This window comes from Ranitomeya variabilis, chromosome 2, assembly GCF_051348905.1.
Source record: "Ranitomeya variabilis isolate aRanVar5 chromosome 2, aRanVar5.hap1, whole genome shotgun sequence".
In the NCBI taxonomy this organism is placed as follows: domain Eukaryota; kingdom Metazoa; phylum Chordata; class Amphibia; order Anura; family Dendrobatidae; genus Ranitomeya; species Ranitomeya variabilis.
In genome coordinates this window covers 575893375-575905556 of record NC_135233.1, presented here as the reverse complement: position 1 = coordinate 575905556, position 12182 = coordinate 575893375, and the positions used below count along the sequence as shown (strand labels likewise).

Here is a 12182-nt window from a genome sequence, read left to right as displayed (position 1 = left end):
TTACACTTGTGAAAATAAAAAAAAATGGTTCTGAAGTAAAATGTTTGCAAAAAAAAGTTAAATGTTCATTTTTGCTTTCCACATTGTTTCAGTTACTGTGAAGCACGTAAAGGGTTAATAAACTTCTTGAATGTGGTTTTGAGCACCTTGAGGGGTGCAGTTTTTAGAATGGTGTCACACTTGGTTATTTTCTATCATATAGATCCCTCAAAATGACTTCAAATGTGATGTGGTCCCTAAAAAAAAAATGGTGTTGTAAAAATGAGAAATTGCTGGTCAACTTTTAACCCTTATAACTCCCTAACACAAAAAAAATTTGTTTCCAAAATTGTGCTGATGTAAAGTAGACATGTGGGAAATGTTATTTATTAACTATTTTTTGTGACATATCTCTCCGATTTAAGGATTTAAGGGCATAAAAATACAAAGTTTGAAAATTGCAAAATTTTAACATTTTTTGCCATATTTCCATTTTTTCATAAATAATCGCAAGTAATATCGAAGAAATGTTACCACTAACATGAAGTATAACATGTCATGAAAAAACAATCTCAGAATCAGCAGGATCCGTTGAAGCGTTCCAGAGTTATAACCTCATAAAGTGACAGTGGTCAGAATTGTAAAAATTGGCTTGGTCATTAAGTACCAAATTGGCTCTGTCACTAAGGGGTTAATAGTCCCCTTGGGGGGCTTTGAAGCTGCAATATTCTGATCACTTGTGCACACAGCAAAGCATCAGTACTGCTATGAAGGAAGGGAGGAAAAGAACTGAATAAATGTTACTTGTATTAAATGTAATTAAATAAAAAACTGTGATCCATGTCGCGGTATTGTGTCACTATAAGACGGTTTTTAAATCAGGCTGTGCCACTATGCACCCTTCATTATTTTAAAGACACAAAGTAGCCAGACGTGAGCACAAACTAATATTCGTCAAAAAATATATCCTTTATTATATCATAGTAAACAAATTAAACACATTAGCTATAATAAAAATAAAAAAAATGCCTCTTGATGAAGTGCGTCGAGGCTGAGGGATGTCGAGGCTGAGGGATGCAGGACAGCCCCTTCTTTACTAACTGTATGTTGCATAGCATGGACAGTAATCTGTCTGTACCCCCCTTTTTATGTGGAGTTGCACTGCACTAGTTGAGCATATAGCGCCTGGGGCTTTCTGCTCACAGCTTCATAATAGCAGAGATTTACCTAGGGAATGTCTTGACATAAATAAATAAATAAACTGTTCATCTTACGAACCTTATGACAGTATACATTTATCTGAGTAGATGCCCTGAAAAAAATATATACCCTTTTTGTGGTTGCCATCATAGTATTGCAACCTTATTGATTATCCCCCTCATTTAATATGACATTCCTATAGCTACATTTTGGTTTCATTGTATGGATTTAACCCTCTATGCACTGGCACTTTAGAATATCCTATGGCTGTTTCCTACAGTTGATGACTTACATATGCAGCGCCCCAGAGTCCTGGTCGTTGCAGTACTGTGGCTCCGCCACTAAGGGGAGCTATGGTACGTCTGATGGCACTGAAGGAGTTCATCTGACCAGGTATCACAGACACCAATACATTTCACAGCCGGGCCTCCAGGGGGAGCTAAGGGTTCTATTCATTAGGCCACTCCCCACCATTGTGGGTAAACTGGGGGTCAGGCAGGAAGTTAGGCAGAAAGCTGACTGGGTTGGAACCAGGCAACACCTTGTGGCAGAGGGTGTTGTGGGAGAAGATTCGGTAGGGTCCCTGTCAGGGGTGGGATCCTGACAGAGGCCTGGCTACAAGAAGGAATGTAACGGGACCGTGCCTGCTCAGTATAGCGGCGGTGCCCAAGGAAGGATTAGAAGCGAGATAGATTGTGCTGAGTGAGAAACGAGATCAAAGCAAGAAGGAGAATACCAGTAGGGGTCGTGCTGTGAGACCGAGGCAACATCCTACTGAGGCGCACAACCGGCGGCCGGAACGCCGAGGGAGTATTACAATATTCAGCTTCAGGCAATACTCTAAAAGAACGGCAGGACAGTCAGTCTAAGGCGGGCTGTCTCACCCAAATCACCTATGCAGTCTTGGGGGGCAACTTGTGGAGAGGGGCGACTCTAGGGTCCCGGAAGAGCTCCGAGCCTACCCGTCATACGGGTGCCGTCCTAACCGCAACACCAGGGAGGGACGGAGGATTAGCAGAACATCATCTAATCGAGTTGTGAGGGAACTTAAGAAACGGACACAACAGTTGTGGGGACTTTCCGTAAGCACAGCAGGGAAGGACCGCAACACCTAGCGCTAGAAGGAAGGCACAGATTTCCACCTGTTAAGAGAACTCTGGAGGTGCCATTGGACCGGCCGGACTTGCGCAGCCTGGTTATCTGGATTCCGGACTGAGGACCCAGAGATCTTCATCTCGTTATTTACTGCACCGCACCACCACCACCACTACCACCATCCATATCTATTATTCATTGTACGCCCCTCGGCAGGGTCACGGACCGGGCCTAGCCACCGTGACAACCCCAGAGCAGAGACTCAGAGGCCCGGTACCGGGTACCCCTCGGCCCTGCGGCAGTGGGGGCGCTACACATACATATACAATTTGGTACATGTTAGTGCTAGACATCATTCTGTCCGGCTGGCAATACAACTGTATTGGTGATATTATAAATCAACTCCATTGCATGGAAAAGGATGTTTTGGTACATTACAAATTTTTTGGTCTATATGCACAATTGCATTTTGCATAATAATTATTACATACCAGGGACTGTACCCCAAAGTGTTCCTCACATAAGAGGCATTTGGTTTTATTATTGTTAGTTAGTGTGTTTCATTTTTTTACCATTTTTTGATGAATATTCGTTAGTGCTCACGTCTGGCAACTTTGCCTGTGAACGGTGCATAGCCTGATTTAAAATCTGTATCAAATGTAGTAATACCTAAAGGACCACACAATGGTAATACTGGTTATGTTATTAATAGGTAGGCAACCTCAAATAATATGTAATATTTAACATAGAAGGTATAAATGGCTAAGGCAAGGTATGTAATCTGCTATGCCTGCAGGTAGATGATACATCATACATATTGTTAGACACAAAGATCTCCCTATTTCAATGGGATTAGTAGAAGGTCAAAAACTCAAAAACCAATATAACCAAAAAAGGCCCCAACAGTCTGATTAGAGCAGAAAGGCGATCATAGGGTATATTAAAACATGCAAATTTTATTAGCATAAATTAAAACACTTTTATAACGAGTGCAAACAGAGTATCACTACCAAAGCAGGAATTCATTAGGGATCTATAGTAAAGAATGTTCTGCCAAAGCACATATATATGTATCAAAAGGAATTGAATAATCAATATGTGTATACACAATATCAAAAAGAATAAAGCCATCTAAGACACATGATTGGATCTGACCAGCCGCTCCTTTAGGCTAGTGCAGTGTAATATCCTCATATCAGGGAGTAGATGTCAGAGCGTAATAAGGTACATGTGGCCCAGCAGAGTAAAGTGCATAGAATGACTCCTGATGAAGACCCGGCGAAACGCGCATAGGGGTGGCAGGCCGGGATCCTCTTATTAAACAGTATTAGTAAGTACTAGCCCACTATATGCACCATATTATATGCCCTCAAGTGCCTAGTGGCAAATACGGCCCTGCCTGTAAGGGCAGCTGGCAATAAATCTGATGTAAATATATCAATCTATGTTAAGGCATAATGGTGGAGCACACAGTAGAGTAATGCACAAAGTGTACGAATATGAGCATATTGATTTAATAGATCAAAAGGGTCAATACTCCAAATAGCCATGCATGTGAGAAAACAAGGAGGGCTAGAAGGAATGATAACAGAGCAAATTGCATATAAGGTGACATGGGTGGTCCTGGATGAAAGTGTCACGCACACCCAGAATATTTGCAGTTTGCCCTGCTGCCATTCTTTCTAGCCATCCATGTACATTTGACACAAGTAATATTTGTTGACTTTTTGTAAATGATTGAGGGCACTCTTTTGCGTACAGTGCAATTTTTTTACCTTGCTTGTCCAATAAAACCGTTTTACTTTTCCAAAGCTATGTTTCCGTACTTTCTTGTACCACTTATTCGGTGTTTTTCCTCCCTTCCTTCACTATTTTGATCCGAATGGTCAGCCATTTATACATCCATCAGCACATATATAACACTATACACCTATATCTACTATTAAGCAAATTTTATATACTATCTGCTATAGTCAATGTGTGTTTCATCAGCACTGCTATGAATAGTAGAAATCACGATCTCCTATGAATGCAAGGTAAACGCTGGCTTTCACAGGAGGATCGTAACGACAGGCACGGGGGGGGGGTCTTCAGCAGACCCTTGGCTGTCATGGCTGCCTATCTGCACGATCACGCCACTAGGGGCGCCAATGGGTGCATAGAATGGTGTGCTCCCCTGTTGGCACGAGTTAAATGCAGCTGTCTGAGATTGACAGTTGCATTTAACATGTTAAGAGCTGCTGGTGATGCTCCACCCGCGGCTCTTAGAGGCACATGATGGCTGAATAACGCAGCCATCATCTGCAGGATAAGATGCAGTCTCGGCATGTGAGCCCGCATCAAAGTCAGGAAGCCGGCATATAATGTACCAACATGTTATATGTCTGTAAAGGATTAAAGTTTACACATTTACTAAAAAATCTAGTCCAGTTTTAAAATAAACGGCATCCAAAAGGATACAAATTTGTAGTAAAATATTGTTACCTACCAAAAGTGGAAAATAATCAAATTATTGCCCAGGTTAAACATACCCAGTGACTGAACAAGAATTTGTTTATCGCCGTAAATCGGCCTGTCGGTTTTAATGGAAACTGTATGGGGACAAGTGAATAAAAGGAATTGAGTGTCGAACACTTTACGGGCAATTTAGCTTTAGGAAAGGTGGGTTTTCTGCTTCGTTTTAGATACTTTATAAATCTAATTTTGTTTGTTGGAAAGGTTCTTTTGGGGGCTCTAAAATGTATGGCAAGTAAAAGAGGTTGTCCAGTGACAACAAGTTACCACTTATCTACATTGCTAATCGGTGGGCATCCGACCACTGGGATTAGCAGAACGGTTCAATTATTATCTCCGCTACAAAATGAAGCGTCACTCCACTCCATTCATTCTCTGTGGGGCTGCCGGAGAGAGCTGAATGCAGAGCTTGGCAGCCCCTAAGGAATGAATGAAGTGGTGGTCAAGCATGTGGACTGCCGATCTATCTTAAAGGGGATTGAAGTCCCTCATGCTGCCTATTCAGCATTCAGACCCCCACCAATCAATAAGTTATCAGCTTTCCTTTGGATAGGTGATAACTTGTTTTCACTGGACAACCCCTTTAAATCAGCCAGAATTCTAATCCTCATATTGTCACCAGAAGGGATGATGCCCTGCAGTCATTATGCAGTCATTACTCCTCCATTGTGTAGTCCTTACCATGTGTGACACAGCCAGATTCTGCATCCATACCCAACGATCTGCCGTTAACTCCAACATTGCTGCCTCTTCCTGTAGCGATGTGCCGATAAGGATCCATGTCAGGAGGCATCTCAGCCTTCAGAATCGGGATGGGAGGACCTATTGTAGGGTCATGGCTTATATTAGGGGTCAACTCCTCATAGGCCTCAAAAGTCTCTTCAACAAATCTCTGCATCTTCTCTTGAGACTCTTCATTGCTGCAGTGTTTTTCTTCCTGCTGATTTCCTAAACATATAACATATGAAGGGAAATGAGTGGCCATATTGGAAGATGATCTTTTATTCTATATGGAAAGGTTTAAACCTTTATGACAAATACAGATGATATCAGCATGGAAGCACTGGTGGGGTTCATAAATAGGGACCCCCACTGCTCGCCATTATGCAGGGATGTCAGGTACCCCTCTTGGGCTTTTAATTAGGAGATTTCATTGAAGGTATTTCTATTTTATTAGGGTGAATAATCTGTGTCCCTTTCTTTTAGGGCAGGTGTGGAACAGCGTATTTTTGGTCCGAGTGCTATACGCATCAGTCTCCCTTTATTACGCCCATGCAAAATGAACTGCTTTTCTCTTCTGTGTCACTACTACATATTAGTCAGACTCCGCCCCTTCCTGTGATAAGCAGCTCACTGTCTATAGACTATGTACATTGAAAGCTGTGGTGTAGGTGGGGACAGTTTACTCAGCTGTGCTGCATTGTTATATCTAAGAACTCCGATTGTGGCGGAATGGCTGCATCCAGTAAACTAAGTGATACATTGCTGGATTCAGGGTCTCTTTGCATACACCATGCTGCTCTCAGATGAGGTAGCAAAAACCGCTGACAGATTCCCCTTAATGACTGAGTCTGATCCACAAAATCGGATGAGAATAGGACCTGCTCCGAGTCTCACGGACCAGACATGGATGTGTGTATGGATCAATAAATGTGTATCTATATATGTGCTGTCCAAGAAATAAAAAACGACAGCACTAGGATGTATCACACAAATGTGTGAATGAAGTCTTAGAAATGGTGAATAATCAGAAGAAAATGCAGCATGGTGTGGAAATCTCTGCACTAAAAGCACAAGAGAAACACATAAATCTAAAATCCTGGCAAATATCTTGCTGTTTAATTTCAGAATATATTGAGCAGATCCCAATCCAGGCACCGCCTGCATCAGAACCCGTGGCCAGACATTTTCCCTGCCGATGCTGCGACTAGGGAAATGTATTAACATACAGAATATACAGTACCTGCTTCTTCTTCCATGTCCTTCCTGCGCTTTCTCTCCTCCGCTCGCCTCCGGACTTCCCATAAGGCATCGATACTATCTTGGATTTTCTTCCTTTCTCTGGTCTCCCATCGCTCTCGCTCCTCCATTTCAGCCTCTCGTCCTCCTCTGGCCCAGGCTTCGGCACATGCTCTATTGGAGGAAGACAATCATAGAGTCACAAAGTTTTTACTTTTGCTTCCGACAAAGTAGGACCCTGACATCAGGCTATATAGACGGTAATTCTTACCTGTCTTTTGGAAAAATCGGTCTGTCATCCAGATAGGTTAACCCCTTCAACCGCACTGTAACTATCTTTCTGTAATTAGGAATCTTCTTAATGAATTCATTTCCCATCAGGTTTAAAACATGCTATAGGTAAAAAAAACAATAGCAAGATAAAACTATGGACTGTAGGCAGGCGTGGACTGGCCCACGGGAGAACAGGAGAATCCTCTGGTAGGCCGCTGTGAAGAAGTGCTAATGAGTAGTGCAGAAAAAAGATATCATCTTATCATTCATTAAGCAAGTGAACCAAATTAATATTACAAAAGTAAATTTGTGTCCTGGGGTCGGATTATTTTTGCATGCAGCTGAACAGTGGGCCCCAAAAATCATTGTTACTGGTGGGCCTTTGCCAATCCAGTCCAACACTGCCTGCAAGAAGATGTCACCTTTTTGCAGTAGACTTCTTGTACTTTGCCTGTATACAGACAAGAATCCTTGACAGAAAGGAATAATATTTGAGGGGTTCTCCATCTTCCCCCAGTGGCAGGCTCCTTAAAATACAATGTGCTTTACTCACCCACTTCGGGTGAAGTCCTGAATTTCTTGTGTCTGTAACTGTCTGCAGCGCTGATTTCGACAGCGCTGCAGCCAATCAGTGAGCTCACTGTTTTTACCCAAGTTGACAGCACGAGCTACTGAGCTTATCGATTGGTTGCAGTGCTGTTGAGGTTACACCAGACATCAGGAGTAGCGGTGGAGATTCAGCGCTTGATACAGGAAGGGTGAATAAAGCACAGTCAAAATGCAGCTGGGGAACATGGGTTTTCCAAAAGATGTAACACCTTAATCTCCCAGTCTAAATATTAGAAAGAATTTGCTTTTCAAAACTGGAATGTAACATGTCCGAAAAACGGAATTCAGGATGGAAAGTGATACAGACACAAATGGCGCCAGATGGACAGTTTGTGTCAAGGTTTCATTCAGTTCAATGAAAAACAAATTGCAGAGCAAGCGGTGCTTATACTTCTGGTGATAATTATAAAACCTGTGACTGAGCCACATAATGGAGGATCCAACGGTAATGTAAGCCTAGCCTTAAATACAAACCATGGACAGAAGCATCACACATGTCCGGTATTGGAAGAAATCAGCGTCATGAGAAATGGAGATAGATTGTATTAGAGGGTCATGTGCATCACACCACTGATAGGCCAACGTACCAAGTTTGGCATCTTCTCGAGGACATCAATGACTGCAGGATCATCCACTTTATTGTGAGACAAATCAAGGATGCTAATGCTGTGACATTTCTGTAGGTGATGGACGTCTCCCACTGTCTGTAACTGGTTGTGAGCAATCTGTAGAGTGTTCAGTACTGGCAGACCGGCTGGAAAATAAAGACCGTGAGAATAAAATACTATCAATTCTTGGGCTCCTGACTTTTACGATACTGACCCTCCTGAAATGCAGCATTGAATACTATGTAACATACCAGCTCGGTCATAACTACCATCGACTGTAGAGGACAGAACAGTGCACACACTCAATCTACTTTTTACTTTTCCTTTTTTTTGACTGTTTTCTACCATTTTGCTTTGCCATTCAAGTATCTTAATAGATTGTGGTCTTAGATGAATCAATCGCCACCTTTCAGAAAATGATGACAACTTCTATGCCATACATTTTTACGTATGGTCCAAATATCATATTTAGTAACACTAAAAGGGGTTAAAATTCCCTAAATGGAAAGTGGGATATAAACCGATGCTACACAGATTAAGCAGCAGTTTAAGGGTCTGACATGTTAAACTCCAAAATACCTGATCTTTCTCCTCTCCACGCTCCAATTTCTGATGTAGGGCGAGGTTCAACACACCTCATGTGCAATACATGGTTGGCCGATCCCACCAAAATCGTAAGGTTAAAAGAGAATTACCAAATGCACTGAAAAGTACCAGAGATGGAACCTTCATCTGTCTTGAGAACGTGGCCCCATCTTGCGCCGCAGTCTGTCAGAAGGCTGACACTCAGGTGGGGTTCTTTCCAATGACTTCTTTTGAAATTCAATACTATTTTTTGAACCCCAGTGAAGTGAATAGTGAGAGCTGCACGTTCCCGGCCACCTCCCCATTTACAGAGTGTGGGATAGGTCTGGGTCCAAGAGGTGGATATATCATAAGTCAGGCCTGCACAACATGCTGCCCGTGGGCGACATGCCACCACCGATGTGTGTTGTGCGGCCCGTGGAGCTGTTCCTTTCTCCTTACTAAATTCAAATGTATCCGCGTCCTTTATATGCAAATATATTTGATAACTGTGGCACTGGGACTGGGGCAGAACAGCGCTCATCTGTCCCAGCCCTGACATGCAGCGGTGTGATGAGGACAGCACACTACTGACATCATCATACTGCTGCTGGCGCATGGCCCTAGAGGTCAAGGTGGGCAATAGCTAGCGCTCCAGGAGCTGAAGATCAAATGTTTGTTTTGTGCTGAGTGTTACTTTCCAGAGGCCATTACGGAGCAATTGGGAACAATATGGGACAATGGGGATCACTATGGAGGCCATTATGGGGCACATTATGAGGCAATGGGGAACACTATGGATGCCCTTTCAGTAACACTATGGGGAAACAGAGAACATTATGGAGCAATGGAGGATACTATGGGGCGATTATGGTGCAATGGGGAACACTACGTGGTAATGGAGGACACTATGGGGCCATTTTGGAGCAATGGGGAAAATTATGGGGCACATTATGGGGAAATAGGGGACCTTATGGATGAATTGGGGGATTGTGAATGGTGTAATAGTATAATGTACGGTAGCGGGGATTTCATGCAGAGAGGCTGTGTGGGGGATATATTATAGAAAGGAGTAATTTGGAGGGACATTATGGAGAAGGGCCGTAAAATAATACTTTTATTTCTAAGGGCACCGTGTCAGGATGTGCGGCTGAAGATGGAGAAGAGGAAACTCTGGGTGTCTGTATAACACGGAGACAAAAGGAATGGGAAGAACTTGAAGGAGAGAAGATGTCACCTATAAAGTACCCGGATGCAAACATTTATTTGTGGTACCAACTATGTCTCTTCATTGCTGTAGTTCCTGTATGGTTCACAGTCTGATGATGGCTGGTAACAACTCTAAGCATTTTCTTGCCATTGTTAAGGACATACTGGGAATTGTAGGTTCAAGCAATGCAATTATATATGAGGCTGATCTGACATTACAATTCATCGCTCTACTAAGCTTGGTGCTGTATACATTTACTAACAATGGTTCTGGCGCTGCATTCATGTACTGATGGTGGTTCTGCATTCATGTACTTATGGTGGCTCTGGCTCCATATACATGTGCTGACAGTGGTTCTGATCTTGTACACATAGCTATCCATATTGTACTTCATGGCTATGATAACATTTAAAAATCCTCAAAACTTATAGATAATGAGGAGCATTTGGCGAGTTCCTGCCACAAAAACTCAGTTAAGTTAGTGTTTTTTTTTTATTTAAGCAGAAACTCTCCAAATCCCCCTCAAATACTGAAAACTTGGTTGTGTGAATGTATTAATGTACTGATCATGGTTCTAATGATGTATTCATTTAAGTACCCCTTCACATTTTTGTTGTGGATTGATTCAGTATGGCAATGTGGCCATTGGACCAAAAAATGTTGTGCACCCCTACCATAAGTGTATGAGATGAGAATTATCTCCTCAACTTACTGCCATCTACTTGTTCATTTTTCAAGATCTTTCACATCAGAGTATATGGGAGACCTATAAAATTAGTATTAACATCACGCACTCCTATATAAACATATGTATATAAAGATGACCGTTAAGCTCGGTACTCACATAGGTTTTCTATAGTCTTGATGTAATTGTTGGAGAGGTTAATGGAGTCCAGTTTTTGAAGGTGTTCGAGATTCTCAATTTTGTTGATTATGTTTTGATGTAAAAAGAGACAACGCAGTTCTGTCTGCGCCTCCAGATTCTCAATCCTCTGCAGACCATTACATTCCAACCAAAGGCATTTCAGGCCTGTGTATTCCTCCAGATTTTCCAAACGCGTAAATCCTAAGTGAGGAGAACAAAACTGATGTGAAGAACAGTTTTTTCCTGTAGCAGGCAGCAAAAAGATGTACATTTCACAAAGGGTGACACATTATTAAAGACCATACACCCGATAGTGGGAACCCTCTGTAAAGCGTGAGTGTGGGGCCACGGTAAAAACTGGCTTCTGCTCTGAAGGACAATGTGGGGCCACTGCAAATAATTAAGAATGCCTTCAGACGAGCGTATGAAAAATTGTCCGAGTTTAAACCAGAAAACTAAGATGATTTTTTTTCTAACTTTCATGAGATTTTCAGGCATGTCCCAATTATGTGTTCGTTTTTTATGTCTGCGTGACATCTATGTGTGGTCCATTTTCATACAAGTACATTAACCCCTTTACCCCCAAGGGTGGTTTGCACGTTAATGACCGGGCCAATTTTTACAATTCTGACCACTGTCCCTTTATGAGGTTATAACTCTGGAACGCTTCAACGGATCCCGGTGATTCTGACACTGTTTTCTCGTGACATATTGTACTTCATGATAGTGGTAAAATTTCTTTGATATTACCTGCATTTATTTGTGAAAAAAATGGAAATTTGGTGAAAATTTTGAAAATTTAGCAATTTTCCAAATTTGAATTTTTATGCCCTTAAATCACAGAGATATGCAGGGGCTGGCTGGCACTTTTCAGCCTGGGGGGCAATCACAAGGCAGTGGCCCTCGAGTTGCGGTGGCCCTCCTTTTCCCTGCTTACCTCTGGCCATTGCATTAAAGCAGCAGACATAACAGGCTTTAAAAACAGGCTGGTACACAGATATGGGAACAGAACTGAGCTTGCTGCATAGATATGGGAGCAGAACAGAGCTTACTACAGAGATATGGGAGCAGAACCGAGCTTACTACAGAGATATGGGAGCAGAACTGAGCTTACTTCAGAGACATGGGAGCAGAACAGAGCTTCCTATAGAGATATAGGAGCAGAACAGAGCTTAATGCAGAGATATGGGAGCAGAACGGAGCTTACTACAGACATATGGGCGCAGAACAGAGCTTACTACAGAGCAGTATAATATAGTAAAATATATAGATGAATTAGAAATGGCGACACACGCAAACGTCATCT

At 42.3% G+C, this 12182-nt stretch overlaps 1 protein-coding gene across 3 annotated transcripts in view; it reads right to left on the bottom strand.

Moving 5' to 3' along the window:
* DNAAF1 (dynein axonemal assembly factor 1) overlaps positions 1 to 12182 on the bottom strand; it is a 62323-nt gene that overhangs the window by 30612 nt on the left and 19529 nt on the right. For all 3 annotated transcript variants that reach the window (XM_077288277.1, XM_077288279.1, XM_077288280.1), the window contains exons 4-8: positions 10856 to 11077; positions 8217 to 8383; positions 7019 to 7140; positions 6752 to 6921; positions 5470 to 5736 (exon numbers count right to left, since the gene is read on the bottom strand). In XM_077288277.1, the coding sequence (XP_077144392.1) occupies positions 5470 to 5736; positions 6752 to 6921; positions 7019 to 7140; positions 8217 to 8383; positions 10856 to 11077 (948 nt within the window). The remainder of the gene's footprint in view (positions 1 to 5469; positions 5737 to 6751; positions 6922 to 7018; positions 7141 to 8216; positions 8384 to 10855; positions 11078 to 12182) is intronic.